Below are 20,189 nucleotides of genomic sequence, written 5' to 3' on the forward strand. Positions count from 1 at the left end.
TAATTTAGTACTTAATATTACACATGTAGAATTCAGCATACACATATTATAACCTGTTCCTTTTAAAATCTCACTAGAGAATTTCCATTTGTAGGTATGCATTTCATTTATACTAGTTTTCAGAAGTGTTGCAACTAATGTAAACCAAGAAAACACATAAAGATTTATGTGGTAGAAAAGTCTCAGTGTAATTGTCCTCTTAATCAATTTTCATATTAATTGAGTATAATTTTTATCCTGAAGTTTTTTTCTTGACAATCAATACCTACTTTGGGATATGATGAAAACTCTTACAGCTGTCAGAGTCACCGTTAGGAGATAAGGAGTGACATGATCCTAATGTCTTTTCTCTCATTCTTATTGCATTATTTTGCCATTTTGTGATAACCAAAGTCTTTACTTTTCCTACCTCTCTATAATGAAGAAATTATAATCTAAAAGTCAGATATAACTTTATAAATATCTATTTTAGAAAAACGTAGTAAATGCTTAGGGTATTTATATAAACAATAACAACAACAAAAGAGTTTTTAAGTCCTAAATCTAGTGTAAATATAGTAGAGAAACTTCTCGAAAAAAAGTTTTTCCTTCTGTAACTTTAAAAAATCAGTAGTCTCTCTGTTATGATTTTTGTCCATCCTCAGATAATACAGGATAGTAGATTCAAAATTGAAAGAAAGAAAATTTTTAAATTTTCTTCCTCTTAAATGTAAAGCATATAATATTCTTAGAAAATTTCAAACTTTGCTATTGAGATAGTGGATACAAATTTAAATGTTGTTCTTTTAGCTATTTATTAGTTTTTTTTTATTTTTCGGCTGTGCCACGTGGCACGTGGGATCCTAGTTCCCCGACCAGGGAACGAACCCGTGCCCCTGCATTGGAAGCATGGAGTCTTAACCGTTGCACTGCCAGGGAAGTCCTACTTATTAGCTTTAAATGCAGATTAAGGTCATAGTTGCAAACACATCTGGTTTCTAAACTCCTTATTAGTTCCAAGGTATTGTTGGTACTTATGTTCCAACACCCAAAAAACAAGAACCCAAAAATCAAAAACCCGATACCACTTCTGCATGCTTTGAAAATAACTGAGTGTTGCTAATGATATAAAATGATGGTTTCAAAATGGTTCAACATTTGGGGTCCTCCATAAGTGAATAATGTTATGCATATAAATGCTATATTCTTTATAGTAATTATATAGTAATTGAATTTAATAACATAAATAATGTATTCTAGTATATAAATTCATAATAAGGTATCAACTGTGATATATTAGTAAAAGCTTTTGGTCCTAAAAGTAAAGCCAAGATTATTTATCATCAGATTGTTATCTGATAATAGGTGACTTGAATCAAGTTAAGCTGTGAAAAAAAAAATGGTAAGACTGTCAACCGAGAATAAATAAACACTGGTGCAAATATTCTAATTCTGCAGTGATATATCAAGGAGTAAATTCCCCTGGACAACCAGTCTTCCTGGCGGGGCAGCAACAGGTTTTATAAGTTCATATCCCACTGGATATTTCTTCTTTCCGTTCCATTCCTCTTACATGAAATCGCACTTTGCATGTAAAGCTTGTCTTTCTCATTTGCTTTTAATTGTATTTCTTAGCAGCTCATGGCATACAGTGGTTATGCCATGAACAAGGAAGGCAAAATTATTCAAGGATATTAGGTAATATAGGAATAAGTGTTGTCAGAAAACTAAGGACCGTACCACAGTTTTCCATAAATAAAGCGAGAAAGCCACATGTGAAGATGACCTCATTTTAGATGTAATATTACCAAAATTTGGGAATCATTTGGCATTTCTTTAATATTTTCAAGTGTAGAGAGAGATGTTCTTCCTTTAAGATAGCTTCCAGTGTGGGTTCGTTAGATTCATGTTGAAGTTCAGAAAATTGAACATTTTTCCATTGCTAAGTTGTAGAAAAATTGTTCTGGGCATTTTTGATGGGGAGAGGACACAGATAAAATCTATTTGGACTATTTGGATCCAATATTTGGAAACTTTCATATTTAAGATTTTCCAATGAAAAATTCTCTAGTAGAATGGCTGCAACCCATCTATCTGTTGAACATTTTGGATAATTTCATGAGACCAAGATTATTTCATATATTCATGAACTTAAAAGGAAAAAAAATTCTAGGCCCCATTACTAAATGTATTAAGCGATAAATGAGTCCTACAGTATATGTATGATTGACCCCCTATTTGGAAGAGCAAATTAAGAAGTTCTTTGGGGCTGGGTGAACAACCTGATGTAAACTCTAATGACATAGACCCATGCCTGTGTTTACAGTGTTTGCTCTCTGAATTCCTAGAGGTAATGTCAACTTCGAAAGAGGAAAGAATTAGGACTCTTTCTTTTTTTAAAAAAAAAAATTTATTTATTTATTTATTTATGGCTGTGTTGGGTCTTCGTTTCTGTGCGAGGGCTTTCTCTAGTTGTGGCAAGCGGGGGCCACTCTTCATCGTGGTGCGCGGGCCTCTCACTATCGCGGCCTCTCTTGTTGCGGAGCACAAGCTCCAGACACGCAGGCTCAGTAGCTGTGGCTCACGGGCCTAGTTGCTCCGTGGCATGTGGGATCTTCCCAGACCAGGGCTCGAACCCGTGTCCCCTGCATTAGCAGGCAGATTCTCAACCACTGCGCCACCAGGGAAGCCCCCAGGACTCTTTCTTTAAAAGTTTTGTAGATTGCACGTATAGTCACTTTCTAGCCTGTTTTTTTAAGCCTTGCATTTATTTAGATCAGTCATATATAGTCAGTTCAGAATACAATATTCTAGAATAGTCTAATTTCTATATCCACTTGATAATTTTGCCTTTTAGAATTTCAACATATATATATGTATACTAATGCTTTGTTGATTGTCCATGTTTTTCTGTTGTTGAAAAACACAATATATATATGTTGTAGGGGGGTTTCTTTAGCTAATGGTTTGGAAACTGTTACCATAATTATTCACTTTACAGTCGAATTGGCTTTGCCACCTGTTCAGGCAAAGTGGTTGTGCATATTAATAAATGTTTTACCTATTAATGATCCTTTTGAAGTGACTGGACCCCAGCCCTTCATTCCGTGCGCTTCTATTTTCCTGTACTTTTCACCTGACTAAGGATTAATGAAATCACCTCATCATAATCGTGACCATAATTTCATCCAACAAGTACTCAACTTTGGTTTTAGCACTTTATTAATGCTTACAACATGTCTCTCTCTCTCTCTCTCTCTCTTTCTCTCTCTCTTTTCCTTAGTTGTAGCACAGTAAGGATTTTTGAATGTATATTATCATCTAAGGTAAGCTTTCATATGGTTTTGGCATATGAAGCTTATGACTGTCATAAGCCATACAAAGCCTGTGGAGTATGGCATGATTTTCATTATGTAACCCAATGAAAATAGACTATTTAAACTCCCTAACACTGTAGTTTTAATGTGTATTTCAGTATCTTGACATTAACAGCTAGTACTTATTCATCACAACAATCTTCTGTTGACATGAAGCAAGTTGTTGAATGCAGTAGAGCATGAATTAAAGCATTTAATGTAGATGAAAATGAGTGATACCCAAGCATTCTGAACTCTTTGCATCAAGGAATGGACATGTACATACGTGGCATCATTTCTACCAATATGTAACTTTTTAAAAAAAAAAAAAAGGAGAATGACTTTCCCAAATTGCATTGAAGAAGTTTTAAGAATGTTCAAATGGCATGCTGTTTTTGTCTGGACGTGAATTTATTAGCAAGTAGTAAAACACTTCTCTAAAGGACCATTTTTATGGTTTCATGGGTTCTCTCGTGAAGGGTACTTTTATTTTTTAAATATAATTCAGAACCACGGAGGGTAAGTATGAAATATTAGTAGGTGTTTCTCTCACCTTCAGAAGGTATTGGACAGGTTTTACTATTTTTAACAAAATATTTCCAATTTTTGCACTTTTGACAGAGTATGAATAGCCAAAGTTAAAGGAGTAGTTCCTTTTTTCTTCTCCCATGTGCTTGAATGGGAACTCTTTGTGCTTAATTGAAAGGAACATTAACAAACTGGAAACAGTTCTTCCCACTGATTTGTAACATGATTTGCATTTATTCTGCCATTCAATCAGAACACTTAAATCATCTATAGAGGAACCTCAAAACCTCAAAAAGAGCGATAAACACTCTCCAACTATGAGGAATTTAAGAACGGATAGTAGTAGGGAACAAAAAACTGCTATGGGTCTGCAGGGAACTTGCTTTTCCTTCTAGATGCCAAGTGTTTTAGATTCTAAATGTGCTAAACCCAGGAGAAGATTTCCAAGTAGGGACTGAATGAATCTTTGTAACGAACTGGAACATAATTAGTCACATTTCCAGGCAGCTAGTCAAGAAGTCTTGTTTCAGGGATTTTTCACGTGTAGACGGTTTTGACTTTGCCTTTTCCTTCTCGTCCTTTCTAGGTGGTCTTTCCTTCTGCAGGCTCCTCTTGCAAGGTGTGCCTCCTAACGTAATTGATTCCTATTTGCGAAAGTTGCACTCAAGCAATCCTGAGGAATACTAAGGGCCTGGGCACTGCCTCTCTGCTCACCACTGCTTTGAAATCGGGTTGCAATGAGAAAGCGTTTTCTGTTTTGCTACCAGGCTCCCAAGTGTGGTTGTTTTCTTTCCTCCTGATGTTGAAGAAAAAAAAAAAGATGTTTGCACAGATTGCTTAATTAAAAATTGCAAACAAAATCTCATTTGAAGTTAGCATTTTGGTCATTGTTGTCTGTGCTTGGTCAGTGTACTTTCCAAAAAAAGCAAGCTATAGAATAAGCAAAAGCATTTATTTTAATTTAAAATAGTAAGCTCTAAATGCTTTGTTTTCCCCTAGAGTAAAAAAACAGTACAATACACCGTAATAGAATCTTGAAAACCCATCTTTCTTTTGATCTAAGAGATTTTTCTAAGCAAAGAAGAGTTGTTTATTTCATACAACCCTACTTAACACCAGTGGATCTGTGCCCTTTTTCCCATTTAAAGTCATTACAAGACTTTTTAAAGTCTTTCAGACAAGTTTTCTCAACAGAAGGGAAAATGTATTCAATGAATGGTACAATAAATCTGAAGTGTTTATGATGAAATGACACAGTATTCGTTTATGTGTTTCGGGTTGCATGATCAGACAGAACGGAGGACGAAGGCTGGGAGCCAAGATGCTACCGAACTCAGGCCTGACCCAAATCATGTCTCTGGCATAGCATCCTGGCCAGATCCACCAGAGTTCCTGCCAAAACAGCTAGTCACAGTGATGGAGAGCTGTTGCAGACTACAGAGCAGTTACAGATTTAGAATTTGCTGATGGCCTCCATTCAAACTGATGAAAACCTTTCCCAAAATCTAGAAACTGAGAAACCTTCGTACAAGCCTGTAATCTTTTCAGCAGCATCCTTCACTCTTCCTGATGTTACAGAGAAAGTTTCCGTTAGGGAAGTGGAGTAGAAGGGGGAGTAAAGTACCATACCATTATTGTTTTCTCCCTCGCCTCCCTCCCTTTTGTTCTTTTGGCCTTTTGTTCTAGGAGCTAAATATATCCTGACCTACAGGGAGACCCACAGCATCCTGGGACAGCATCTTAAAGTTTCTGCTCTGCTTTCTTTCCAGATCAGAGCTGGGAAGATGTGATGATAGGAACCTGGGTGGTAGTTGTGGGGCTCATAAAGGGAAGGAGTGGATGATCCAGGTAGTTGCAGTACTTTTGGGAAAAGCAAGGGAAAACTTGAGTTCTTGTCCAAACTCTGGCGGCTGCCTCTTTTTCTGTTTTGTTTGGTTGGTGATCTTGCCTTATGTCTGTTAAGAATATTGGCTATCACCCCATGTTCTCAATTACCTTCAAAATAATAATGTGTGCAATTCCTATGTAAATACCCATGTTAATCAGGAAACCTATTTACACATTATTGCCTAAGATATTTTACATAAGAGAAATCTGGCTAATCTATGAAGACGTGAAGACCATACTTCCATGTGCAAACCAAACAAACAAGAGTGTGGCCAAACTTGTCGGCGTGGTCCCCGCAGCCCGCTGCAGGGTCAGGGCCTCAGTGCAGCTTCTGGACTGGTTGCTTAACTCAGATACTCATTGACCTGTTTTGCCAAGTCATGGTCAAGTTTGTTATGCCTTTTATAAACATTGCCTAAATGAAACTATAGAGCATTTTTACAAAATATTGTTTCCCCAGTCATGACTTATCCACTCTAACTGTATTGTATGCTAGGTAATGTTATTTTTCTACATATGATGTCTCCTCATATTAAGGGTACTTACTGTAAAGTTCCCATGAGGAAGAAAACATCTATTTTGAAACTGCAAAGAACAAAAAATATCAGAAGCTGTCATTGCTATTAGCTTTCCTATAATTTTGTTCTAATTTTGTTTAAATTTTGTTCTATTAAAGAAAAACATTATATCACAGGATTTACCAAAAATTCTTTTGGGGAGCTAAACATACAACATTAAAAATTTTTAAAGCATTACACTATTTACTCACTTTAAAAGAAAGCTTAATGAATGTTTTCATGTAGGTTAATATAGAAGTAGAAAAAAACCCTACTAGTTCCAAGAAACATTGGAATAAGGCAATACATCCTTAACCACTCACTTTTATTTTTATTTTTAAAAATTTTATTGGAGTATAGTTGATTTACAATGCTGTGTTAGTTTCAGGTGTACAGCAAAGTGATTCAGTTATACATATACATATATTCATTCTTTTTCAGATTCTTTTCTCATATAGGTTATCACAGAATATTGAGTAGAATTTCCTGTGCTATTCAGTAGGTCCTTGCTGGTTATCTATCTTACATATAGTAGTGTGTGTATGTTAATCCTGAACTCCTGATGTTTCCCCTTTGGTAACCACAAGTTTGGTTTTGATATCTGTTAAGTCTGTTTCTGTTTTGTAAATGAGTTCATTTGTATCATTTTTTAAAAATTAGATTCCACATATGAGTGATACCATATGTTACTTGTCTTTCTCTGTCTGACTTACTTCACTTAGTATGATCATCTCTAGGTCCATCCATGTTGCTGCAAATGGCATTATTTCATTCTTTTTTATGGCTGAGTAATATTCCATTGTATATATGTACCACATCTTCTGTATCCATTAATTTGTCAATGGACATTTAGGTTACTTCCATGTCTTAGGTATTGCAGATAGTGCTGCAATGAACATTGGGGTGCATGTATCCTTTCAAACCACGGTTTTCTCCAGATATGTGCTCAGGAGTGGGATTGCTGGATCATATGGTAGTTCTATTTTTAGTTTTTAAAGGAACCTCCATACTGTTCTCCATAGTGGTTGGACCAATTTACATTCCTACCAACAGTGTAGGAGGGTTCCCAGGGTTCCCTTTTCTCCACACCTTCTCCAGCATTTATTGTTTATAGACTTTTTGATGATAGCCATTCTGACTGGTATAGGGTGATACTTCCTTGTAGTTTGGATTTGCATTTCTCTGATAATTAGTGATGTTGAGCATCATTTCATGTGCTTTTTGGACATCTGTCTTCTTTGGAGAAATGTCTATTTAGATCTTCTGCCCATTTTTTGATTGGGTTGTTTGTTTGTTGATATTGAGATGCATAAGCTGTTTGTATATTTTGGAGATTAATCCCTCGTTTGTCACTTCATTTGCAAATATTTTCTCCCATTCTGTGCGTTGTCTTTCATTTTGTTTATGGTTTCCTTTACTGTGCAGAAGCTTTTAAGTTTAATTAGGTCCCATTTGTTTATTTTTGTTTTTAATTTCATAACTCCAGGAGGTGGGTCAAGGATGATATTACTGCCATTTATGTCAAAGAGTGTTCTGCCTATGTTTTCCTCTAAGAATTTTATGGTGTCTGGCCTTACATTTAGGTCTTTGATCCATTTTGAGTTTATTTTTATGTGTGGTGTTAGAGAATGTTCTAATTTCATTCTTGTACATGAAGCTGTCCGGTTTTCCCAGCACCACTTATTGAAGAGACTGTCTTTTCTCCATTGTATATTCTTGCCTCCTTTGTCATAGATTAATTGACCATAGGTGCATGGGTTTATTTCTGGGCTTTCTATCCTGTTCCATTGATCTATATTTCTGTTTTTGTGCCAGTACCATACTGCTTAACCACTCATTTTTAAATTGATTTCTGAAACATTCTATTCAACTCAACAAATGAGTTCTTGAATGTCTGATGTGTACATGGCACTGTGATGGATTCAGCTAGGAACTCAGTGAGAAATAAGCCACTTCCTGCCTTCAAGAAATTGATAATATACGAGACTACCACCCAAAGGGAAGCACATAAACAGAGCATGCTGCAGGCGTAAGAGAACACCATAAGGATTCAGAAATCGGATCATGTGGTTTATGTATTTGTTATTATCAATGCATGTATCACACTAGGTTGGAGTACAGGACATGCCACATGATTTTATTTTTCTAAATCAAATTAACTATGACTCTGAGCTCCCCACTAGCCAGAGAGATTGAGAAATTCTCTCTGTCCTCCTTCTGGGTCCTATCTCAGGCCCTGGGTCAACTGGAATCTTTCTTGGTGCCTAGAAAATGGAGAGAAGGAAAGGCCTCTGGTCTTCAGGCTATACTGGTGACTGCAGGATGCCTATGGTCCAACCCAGTAGAGTCCAGCCAAAGACAAGTGACTCTGAAACTTCCTTGACAAGTGTGGACCTGGGGTCTTTCAACCTCCAAGGCCAGAGCTTGGCTATTTACCTGCTACTTTTTTTTTTTTTTTTTGGCCACGCCGCACAGTTTGTGGGACCTTAGTTCCCCAACCAGGGATCGAACCCGGGCCCCGTGGCAGTGAAAGCACCAAGTCCTAACCACTGGACCGCCAGAGAATTCCCTTTATCTGCTACATTTAAACATGTTCTTTGTGGGGAGACTGGACAGTTTTACCACTTAGTATTAGCCTTGGACCTGGGCAAGAGGGACCTCTGTATTTTCCAGAGCCTCACTCTGGCCCTCCTCTAGCCACATCTCCCTCCACAAATTAGGGAGGCCATGGAACCAAGGGGATGTGCATACTTAGAACTCTTACAAACCCCCCTTTCTTGCAGATGGCACCCAAGTCCACTTTTAAAGATTTCGTGGGCCTTTTCCTTGAGTTCAAACCCCCAAGGAAGAACCAAGTGGCCAGAATATATACCCTGAGGCCCAATGGGTGGCCTAGAGGCACCTGTTTGTCAGGGAGTTGGGGTGTGGAGGATCTGACTGAGCTTGCGCATGAGGCAGGGCAACTGCCTGTGTACACCTGCGACCCCTCATGGTGCAGGAGGGAGCAGGGCGGAAAGCGCAGGGAGACCTGAGCCTCGGTGGGCCACAATATTTTGGCAAGTATCTCTGAAGACTTGGATAATTCTACATTCAAATCTAGCCTTCCAAGTCATGATGAGGGTATCCCCCCAAAAAACTGGAGGCTACAACTATTTTATTAACCATTGGTTAGCTTGATTTATAACTGCTAAACATTTATGTACGTGAGCTATAAAAACGAGGGGTCAGCCAGCCCCCAACCACCTCTGTTCCCTTTCCTGGGTCCCCTCCTCACTCTCCTTTACTAAGATCTCTCTCACCTCTCCACTATCACCACTTCTTCTCCCCTGACTCCAGGCCTGACCCTCCATCTCCTTCCTCACTTCAGTTCCTTTGAATGGAATTCTAGAAATACAAATTTGGCCTTCTTTTCCTAGGAGTAGTAGAATAAGGAATAAAAAAAGCAGACAGACTTCTCACCAGCTCCCCCTGTAATATTACTTGATTCTAAATTGAACTCTATCTTTATTTCCTTATTTTAGCTGGGTCACTAATTACCATCCTTGCACCAAAGATTTAGCTGATTGCTACATGTAGGTATTTATATAATCCTTTGTAATTAAACTTTGATAACTTAGAATGGACGAGAGAAACAAACGCACTAATGGAATGACCAATTCTCCTGGTTCGAAGGGCTGTCATCACCCTCTTAAACTCACCTGATGATCTCTCTCTGTCCCCAGATGCATTGGCTGGAGTAGCCTCTGGCCTAGATAAATATTTTTCTTCCATCTGGAGTTGATTGCTAGGGACAAAACACCAGGGAGGTGACAGGTCAGTTAAACACTCCCAGGGGGGTCACTCAGAGTGTGGCTTGGGGCACTGGCAGACTCACATCTTTAAAGGCAAAAACCTTGCACTCAAGTGGGTAATTGACCATAACATCTTCTTCTCCCAAGCGATAGCTTTAGAGAGAACGTCTCTGTTTTTCATAGATAAGCACTTACACAGCTATCCACAGGCAAGAGATTTCATCCTTCCAGCCTTCTCCTCTCACCTTCATCCTAGTCTTGGAGACCAAGAAAATACATTAAAGATATTATACACTAATTTAAAAACCTTGGCTTAAAAATTTTTTTAAGTTAATGAAAAAAAGAAGAAGAAGAAAGAAAGAAAAAATAACTAGGCGTTACCAGCAACACTGTGGCAAAGAAAGGAACCACTATTCAGAGTTTGTAATGCATCCCTCTTGGACAACTGGGGTGAGGAGTAATTGGAAGGGAGCCACGTTTCAAAATAAACTAAAGCTGATTTGAAGTCATGTGGTCATTTGGAAGGTTCCAAGCACTAGAGAGCCAAATGATGTATCCCCTGCAAGCTATGGGATAAAGTGCCATTGGGCGGGTCATCCCAGCCTCATTCCTGAGTGTCCAAGTGGGCTCACTGTAAACTCAGTTCTCATTTCTGCCCTGGGCAGTACCACTGAGCTGGAGGCAGGTAGGGTAATAGTGGAGGTTGCCAAGAAGGGACAGAGCCTCTATATGTGGTGTTATTTTTATGTGCTTCTTAATAGCTCCTAGCTAAGGCTCAAGAAACATTATCTTGCAATAGAAGCGGGAGTTCATCGGTGAGACAAGTTGTTTCCTGGGTCTTTCCATGACTCTCAAGCCTTCATAGTGGCCAGCATGGACTTTGACCCAAAGTCTGCCTTTAGTAACTCCACTCCCTGAAGAAGTTAAGCAACAGTGATGGACAGACAGGGAGCGCGTGGCAAGAAAGGGCTCAGTGAAGGCCAAGACCAAGATCAACGTCAAGTAGGAGGGAGGAAAGGAGGACAGACCAACACATTATTATTTGTACAGAGGGAAGGGCAGTCAAGAGCAGCGAAACAGAAATGAAGCCAGAAACAACCTCACCAGACAAGGAACTAAAGAAAGAGGAAACGGCAGTGAGAAAATCAACACTAGAAAGAAAAGAGCTCCTGCTTCTGTGCTTCGCGGGCATTGTCTCCGTCACAGGTTCTTCCCCCTGTCTACCTCGACAGCCCTCCTCTCTGCAGAAGAAAGGAGAACTTTGGACAGGTTGTGAGAGCCCAGCGTGAAGCCACTGCCACCACCCCTCACATGCTATTCATTAAAGTTTATCCACATGCTACCTTCTTCTCCATGATATATGAGTTTATTTAATAGAAAAGTAATTTTTTTCTTCCCAGATCTTCAAATGGATGTTGTTCCAAGCATATTGTCAGGGAGCTAAACGTATCCCAGTCTGGGAAGCACAGCAGAATGTTAGAAAAGACTCATCAACACTGAACAACAAACACCCTCACTGAGGACCAACAAGTAGATCTCAATTCCACTGTAGGTGGTATTATATAATCAGTTATATATATATATATATATATATATATATATATATATATATAAAATAGAAAATAGAAAAATAAAATAGAAAAATTTGATATCTATCTATATATCCCTTCTTTGCCCTAGAAAGAACAGGTTTAACCAAAATTAAGTGAGCCAGCCTGGCCTTTCTTATCCTTTAATTGTCCTCAGCCCTGTGTCTCCTCGTTGTGCCCCGTCCCCCTTCCACCTGGGGCCTGCTCAGAGCTGAGCCTCCACCCAAGCCTCCTGAGACTCAGTATGCTTCAGTCCCTCATCAGTCAAAATGTGGTCCGTTCCCAGCGGCATCAGCATCACCTGGGAGCTTCTTAGGAATGAAAACTCTTCCCTCCGCTCTCTCTCCAGATCCGCTAACTCAGAACCTGAATTATCACAGAATCTCCAGGTGATTCCTGTGCTCGATCATGTTGGGAGTTCAGCTTCAGCCCTCTTTCTCGCAAGTTCCTTGCATGGCTATTTATTTGGAGCCATTCTCTCTCAGGTGTCTCAGAGGAAAGACATTCTGATAAAAGCATCACACCTAAGGTGTTATTTTTTAAACATAAATTTATTTATTTATTTACTTGTGGCTGCATTGGGCCTTCGTTGCTGCACGCGGGCTTCCTCTAGTTGTGGCGAGCAGGGGCTACTCTTCATTGCGGTGCGTGGGCTTCTCATTGCGGTGGCTTCTCTTGTTGCAGAGCACAGGCTCTAGGCGTGCAGGCTTCAGTAGTTGTGGCTCGCGGGCTCTAGAGCGCAGGCTCAGTAGTTGTGGTGCACGGGCTTAGTTGCTCCACGGCATGTGGGATCTTCCCGGACCAGGGCTCGAACCCATGTCCCCTGCACTGGCAGGCGGATTCTTAACCACTGTGCCACCAGGGAAGCCCTCCTAAGGTGTTTTTGATAATGACCTAACCTAACGTGGAAGTCTGACCTACTCTGCTTATCCTAAAAGCCCCAACCCCAAAATAGGAATAACTCATTGTGGGGCTTTACTCACCTCAGATTGCTGAAGAAGGAATTTTTGAGGAAGCGGATTCCCTCTAGTGCCCTCAAATCGTACCATGGAAAACATTTTAAAGCAGTAGGATGTGAACTCAGAAAAGGATAATAAATAAAAGACAGTTAAAGGATATAAATAGGGCAGAATGCTAAGAACTGTGTCTCTGAGGGAAATCAGTTTCCAACCCTAAATCACTTTTGCAATTTCAGATAAAAAGCACAGTTACAACATCTGAGGGATTCTGTTGTGAAATTTGCTTTTCTGACCTTGTTCCAGAAATTAAGCATTTCTCGAGAAGACAGCAAAGGTTTTTGTCAATCTGTTATTGACAACTGTATTCTGCTCGTGTATTTTGTAAGGTTCCATGGTTCTATAAAATTTAGACTTTAGAGTCACAAAGTACAAAACTATAAAAACAAAATAAACCAAAGCAAGTAAATGAGAAAAGGCAAGTATATACTACAGAACTATACTAATCTTCCTAAATACTCTAGCCTGTGGGTCCAAAGCTCTAAACCCTTACACAGATAGCTTGACTCCCTGAATGATAAAATTCTGCTACACAGCAAATCTAGCCAGGTGATTTCTTGATTGCAATCCATGCCTTTTTCCAAACCAATGAAAGTCAGGGGCTTTTTGAAGCAGTTATTTTACACCTAATGTGGCTATATGAGACAATAACATTTTGTGGGAAGTTGGCCTAGATGTTGAAGACGCTGAGGAAGAAGATTTGAAATGTGAGTGCAAGTTACGCAAAAAGAACCAGTAATAAAACCAAGATAAGCAACCAACTAAAAACTTGTGGGTGCCTCTTGTACCGTGGATACGTAAGACGTTGGGAAAGGCTGGGGGATGAGTACCCGGGATCTCTCTGTACAATTTTTGCAACTTTCTGTGAGTCTACTATTTCAAAACAAAGAGTTTTTAGAAGTATGGATGTCTGCTGGGTGCCAAGAACTCAGGAACACGCTCGGTGCAGGGATGTGGTCCTGATACTCTGACGCTGGACAAGAAACAGATCAGTACATAAATAAGTGCCCCAAGACAGACTGGATCACAAGGTACAAGGTACTCTGTGTGGAAGCAGGAGAGGTCAACTGGAAGAATAGGAGAGGCCATCTCAGAGAAGGTGGAATCTAAGCTGAGCCTTGACTGATAAGCCATGTTTTAGGGGTGATGAGGGATGGAAGGTACTCCCCAAGCCCAGGGAGCAAAGTGGGGCGGGGCATGAGGAAGCGCTTGGTATGTTTAGGAACAGCTAATGGACCCGTGAAGCTGGAGCATCGGACTTAGGGAGGGGAGTGAGGGAAGAGACACTTGGGAGATAAGACTGGAAAAGAAGAGTGGACCTTAGAATGCCAAGCTAGGGAGGTTGGACTTTACCAAAGTCCTCTGAGCAAGGGAATGATTGATTCATCAGTTTCAGTAAATTTAGTAAGATGATATATATAGAAAAAGGACTGCTTAATATTGACAAAAATACTCATCTAAGTCTGGTATTTAATATATGTAACTTATTAGGTGACATTTAGCCATAGGTAGGAGTGCAGGCTCTGGACTCTGACGACACTGGCTGGAATCTTGGCTGTATCTCTATTCTAGCAATCATGGGCAAGCTATTGAACCTCACTGTGTTCCAATTTCCTCATCTGCAAAATGCGGACTAATAATGGTACCTACTTCCTAGGATTTTTGTGAGGATTAAATGAAATAACTCCTGATGCTCAGAACAGTTCCTGGCATAGCATAGGAACTCCTAAGTGTAAGCTGCCATGTTTGTTCAGGAAAAGGAAAAATTATATAGATATCAATCACTATGTAATAAACCATGATAATCAAAGGAAGCCATGATGCAAGAGGTAAAATAATAGGAAATCTCTAATCTACTTTTCTTTGACATTAGACAGATACGCCTTGAATTAATTTGAAATTTCCAAAAATTCACCAACCGCCGCCCCCCACCACCCCCCCCTCCCCGCCCCTCAAAAAATAAAAACCATGGGAAAGGTGAAAAGCAGCTTAGGAGCATGAGTGTTAAAGATGTGCTTTTTTTGTGCTTTTTTTTTTTTTAATTTTTGACTTTTACTACTTTTTAACTATTCCATATTTGCAAAAGAAAAGGATTACACATACATATAGCATAAATAATAATAAAATGAATACCATGTTCCTATTACCTCGTTTAAAAACTGTGGTTGAGACAGCTAGGTGACACTCCAATATCCATTCCCCCACTTTTCAATAGAAATTTCTTAGCTGGAAAAATGGTTGGCCTGCTAAAGCCTTCATTTCCAGCCTCTTTTGCAGCTAAATGTAACCATGTGACCAAGTTCTGGCCAATGGGATGAAAGCAGGGCAATGTGTGCATCTGTAGGCCATGCCCTTAAAAGGAAAGGAACACAGGATCTCCCCTCTTTTCCCCCTTGCAACTGATTGGAAGTTGTGGCCAGCCATTTCTGACCACAAGGACAAGGGCAACACACTAAGGTGTCAGACTAATAAAATGGAAGAAATCTGTGTCCCTGACACCTTGGAGCTGCCATACCAGCCCTGGATTGTCTACCCAATTAGGTGTGAAAAAAATTAACATCTATCCTGTTTCAGCCTCTGTAGTTTTGTATCCTAACTCATACAATTACCAATATTTTTGAAGCCATCTGTGTGCCCTTCCACAGTCCCATCTTCTTTCCTCTCTACCAGGAGTAACGACTCTCTGGAATTGTATTCATCATTTTTTCCTTTTCTTCATAGCTTTGCCACATATGTACGTATTCCTAAACACAAAATCTTGCCTGTCTTTGAACTGTATATGAATGAAATCATACTGTGTGCATTTTTTCTGTAAGCTTTTTTGTCACTCAGTATTATGCTTGTGCAATTTATCTATGTTAATAAGCATAGCTTATTAAACTTGCTAAATAATATTAAATTATGTGAAAATACCACAGTTTATTTATCCATTCAGAATTGGTAGACATTTAGGTTATTTACAGCTTTTGATTACTGTACAAAGATGCTATGAATGGTCTTATATGTGTTTCCTAGGACACGTGCAAGAATTTCTCTGGGATACACTCCAGGATCAGAATTGTGATGTTACAGGGTATGGGCACATCAACTTTACCAGATAATGCCAGACTGTTTTACCAAATGATTGTACCCATCTATTCTCCCTTGATAACACTTGAACTTAGGTAGGCTGGTGATTAAGTTCTGGCCAGTGGGAGGTATGTACAACTGTTGTTAGGGACTTCTGAAAAAGCATTCTACTTTGCTGGCTGAGTTGAGTGGCATCAGCTTTTTTCCTACCCTCTTCCACTTTCCTGCTGCTTGAAATACAAATAGGATGGCTGGCACTACAGCAGCCTGTTCAGAACCAAGAGATGACCTTGTAGGTGGAAGCCAGAGTGAGGATGTTGGAGCAGAAAGACAGAAGAGCTTGGGTTCCTGACGACCATGGACCCACCATCCCAGTCCTGGGCTGTCAATTCTAAACTTATGTGAGAGAGAAATAAACTTCTATTTTGTTTATGTCACCACGTTTTGGGGCTTTTGTTATAGATATCTGAACATAAATCTAGTTTATTGTTTTTCTATTTCTTGTGGATTTTTAGGAATTCTTTATATGATCTGGGTACTATTCAATATGGATTTTATTTGAGGGAAATACCTTTTTCCCGTTTATGGCTTGCCCTTTCATTCTTTCTGATGTTCTTCATGTATATTAGAAATTATCTGTAATATAGTTAAATTTATTTACCTGGAAAAGGACTTTTCCTTGGCTTACTCATGGCACTAAGTTAAAAGACAGGTATTTCCAAGTTTACTGTACAAAAAACCAACATAGTTAAAAGTGGATCTCTGTCGTTCTGATTCCTTTCCTGCATTTGTCAGCATCATTTTTCACATTAAAGATTAGGAGATGTATATGCAGTGCATGGTTTGGTCTGCAGACACCCTCATATTGCTCTAAGGAAGGGATTGCTAATCTTTTTTATGGTAAAATGCCAGACAGTCAATATTGTAGGGTTTGGGAGCCATATGCTCTCTGTCACACCACTGAACTTTGCCCTTGGAGCATGAAAGCAGTCATAAACAATATGTAAGGCATAAATATGGCTTTATTCTTGGCACAGAAATATGAATTTCATGTAATTTTGCATCACAGAAAAAAAATTTTTTCAGTCATTTAAAAGTCTAGGGACTTCCCTGGTGGCGCAGTGGTTAAAAATCCTCCTGGCAATGCAGGGGACACAGGTTCGATCCCTGGTCGGGGAAGATTCTACATGCCGGGTAGCAATTAAGCCTGGGCTCCAAAACGACCAAGCCTGCGCTCTAGAGCGCACGTGTCACAACTCCTGAGCCCACGTGCCACAACTACCGAAGCCCATGCACCTAGAGCCCGTGCTCCGCAGCAAGAGAAGCCACAGCAGTGAGAAGCCCGCGCACTGCAACGAAGACTAGCCCCTGCTCGCTGCAACTAGAGAAAAGCCCACGCACAGCAAGGAAGACCCAATGGCAGCCAAAAAAAAAAAGTCTAAAAAGCTGTACTTAGCTTATGGGCTGTATGGAAACAGGTGGTGGGCTGGGTAGTAGTTTGTTGGCCTGTCTCCAAGGTGTTGTGGTGGAATCTATGGGATAAACTGCACCTGCGGATAGCCGCTGCCCTACCGAACTATCACGAAAGCAGTTTCTGAGCTTGTTCTATGCCTTAGAGAAGTGCGTAATGATAAGAACCAGGAGGTGAAGGAAAAGGCAAGTGGCAAAGGTTGTGCAAAATGACGTGTTTATGACAGGCTATCCCCTGTCTAAATGGGTGCATTGTGAGGTAAGGGCCTGGTGAACTGCCACTGTGTGGCAAGCATGCTTGCTCCGTGGGCCAGTGGAAGATACCACCTGGATCCCTGTCTTTGGGAGGAAGGGCGTGTGTAAAAATATCCATTGTTATTGGTATCAGATGCTCTGAGAAATAGGCATTTATTTGGCTTTCAACCATTCAGTCCCCTTGTTAGACGGTGTTTCTAAGTCCTGAGTGGTAGGTCCAATACCTTGGAATCTGAACCCTGAACCTTGATCCCTGAACCTGCAAGTGAGGGTTCTCTAGAGCTAATACACAGCCAGGGCCCCAGTCCTCGGGGTTGGAAGGAAGAACTGTGCCCGTGTGTTTATCAGGCAAGACCTCTCTTCAGGCCGACGGATGGGGACCTCATGCCGGTGACCCAAGACGTGCAAAAATCATGTTCTCACACAATACCCCGCTCCCCACCCCCCGGCTCTCCAGGCTGCGGCGTCCTGCAGTGTGGCTAAAGGCCAGGGCGTTCGCACACTAGGAGATCTGAGCTGTGCACACCGCATGAGTTAGAGCAACCCGCTTCTAACTGTCCAGCCGTCGAGACTTCCCTCTGGGGAGCGTCACCAGCCGTCCCGGGAGAAGGATCGGGTCTTAGAGGCAGGTGCATCAGGCTCTTGGGGAAGTCTGGGCCCTTTGCGCGCCAATTAGAAAGTGACAGTCGGCGGAGCCACCGCGGTGACCCGGTGGCCAGTGCGGGCCTGTCCCACCTGCCCTGACACCTCGCGGGGCGTAGGCGGCCCCCTCCCCTCCCCTCCCCTCCCCCTCCCCTCCCCCTCCCGTCTCTCCCGGAGCCCTCCCCGAGGCCCCGCCCCCCCGCCGCCGGCCGCTCTGGGGGCGGGGGCCCCGGGACCAGGGGCGGCCCGGCCTGACCTCGACCTCGGCCGCGGGCCCGACCGGCGAGTCCGACCGGGCCGGCGCAGGCCCGGGCCCGCGAGCCCCTCCCTCCACCTGTCCCCGCCCGGGCGCCCGGCGCGGGCTGTGCTCGCTCGCAGCGGCGGGGCCCGCAGGCGGCCATGGCGGCGGGCGCCGGGGTCAGGCCGGCGCCGCGCTGGCTGAAGGCGCTGGCGGAGCCGCTGAACGCGGCGCAGCTGCGGCGGCTGGAGGAACACCGCTACAGCGCCGCGGGCGTCTCGTTGCTTGAGCCGCCGCTGCAGCTCTACTGGACCTGGCTGCTCCAGTGGATCCCGCTGTGGATGGCCCCCAACTCCATCACCCTCCTGGGCCTCGCCATCAACCTGCTCACCACGCTCCTGCTCATCTCTTACTGCCCCACGGTCACCGAGGAGGTAGGGCCACCGCCCGCCCGCGGCCCCCCAACTGCTCTCCCCCGGAGCCCCGCGGCCCCGGCCCGAGCCGAGCTCGCCCCGCCCCGGGTGCGCCTCTGGAGGCGCCCGGAGAGCCCCCCGCGCGGCCGAGCCTCTCGGGGCCGCGGAGGGGCGAACCCCGCCTCTGCCCCCGCGCCGCAGTCGCCCCGACCCTTCCCCGGCCCGCCCGAAGGCTGTCACGCCGCTACCCGGTCCCATGTCCACCCCGAGCCTCCCCCGGACGGCGGAGGGGCTGTCAAGGTCACTGCCCAGTCCCGTGTCCACCCCCACTCTCCTTCGGGCGGCGGACGGGCGGTCTCGGCCACTGGTAGCGGGGGTCGCCTGCCTGCCTGGCCGCCTCCCCATCCCGCGCCAAGCGGTTCCTTTGCGCACTGGGCACTGAACACCCCCAGCTCCGTGCCGCCTGGCTCCGGGGATTGTGGTTGGGTTGGCCAAGCCCGAGATGCCCTTTGGACACTTTTATACTCAGCCGTCCGTTTCTCAAAGGTTGCGCTAGTGATCCTGTAATTACTGGTAGCACTGATCAGAGATAAGTCACTTTTAAGAGGTTCCTTCCTCGTTGCTTCGTTGACTTTCTCGTGGAAAACAAAAGTATTAGCAAAGTGTTAATCCTTATCTTCACGACCCAGGGATCGTAAAAGCCATCGGATTTTTATTAGCAATGAATATTTGACCTATGTCCAAAATAAGACGAGTAAATAATGTGGGCTTTCTATACTTGGTAAGCAGGAGCATCCGTTGGGCTGAGTGTGATAAGGGTCGGGAGGCAGAGGGAGCTACTCCCATATATAGCTTTTTAGAGTACATGGGATAAATATTACATTGCACGTTTTGTGACATTGCTTTCTTTTCCCTCAAATAGAGAACTCCGTTTATAATCATATTTCAGTATAGGTACTGTGGAGAACTAATTCGAGATGAGGTTGGATAGCAGGAATACAGTGGGAATATTTCATGCCCTCCATACATGGATCCATTTTTTAAGTGTTTGATGAAACCTACATTTTAAACATATTGAATATCTTGCTGATTGATGGATATGTTATTATATATGATTTTTCGGCAGACGTTCCCGTTGTTAATTCATTTACATATTGTTTTTAAAAAAGGAAGTTGCAGCCTGTTTGCAGAATTCCCCAGAGGCAGTGCGCCAGAATGAAAAGTGCACTGGGTTAGAAGTGAAGGCTTAGTTCTAATGTGGCTCTGCCACAGCATGGAGTGACATGTGGGTCTTGCATTCCCTGTGTAAAATAGAAATAATACCTGCCAAACCAATTTCACAAGAATGCAGTGAGGACTAAATGATATATTACATGCAGATAAATGTAGAAAATTAGAA

The 20,189-nt window shown here is 42.2% G+C and overlaps 2 protein-coding genes across 5 annotated transcripts in view; both read left to right on the forward strand.

Moving 5' to 3' along the window:
* The window catches only part of MYBPC1 (myosin binding protein C1), a 138,137-nt gene extending 133,587 nt beyond the window's left edge, over positions 1 to 4,550 (forward strand). The window contains exon 32 of the mRNA XM_068561972.1: positions 4,450 to 4,550. Within this exon, the coding sequence (XP_068418073.1) occupies positions 4,450 to 4,550 (101 nt within the window). The remainder of the gene's footprint in view (positions 1 to 4,449) is intronic.
* Positions 4,551 to 18,538: 13,988 nt separating this feature from the next.
* The window catches only part of CHPT1 (choline phosphotransferase 1), a 39,173-nt gene continuing 37,522 nt past the window's right edge, over positions 18,539 to 20,189 (forward strand). For all 4 annotated transcript variants that reach the window (XR_011075943.1, XM_068560162.1, XM_068560159.1 and 1 more), the window contains exon 1: positions 18,539 to 18,811. Coding sequence is in view for 3 of the 4 variants with exons in the window: in XM_068560162.1 (XP_068416263.1) it covers positions 18,539 to 18,811 (273 nt within the window). In the remaining variant the exon portion in view is untranslated. The remainder of the gene's footprint in view (positions 18,812 to 20,189) is intronic.

The sequence above is a fragment of the Eschrichtius robustus genome, chromosome 13 (assembly GCF_028021215.1).
Source record: "Eschrichtius robustus isolate mEscRob2 chromosome 13, mEscRob2.pri, whole genome shotgun sequence".
In the NCBI taxonomy this organism is placed as follows: domain Eukaryota; kingdom Metazoa; phylum Chordata; class Mammalia; order Artiodactyla; family Eschrichtiidae; genus Eschrichtius; species Eschrichtius robustus.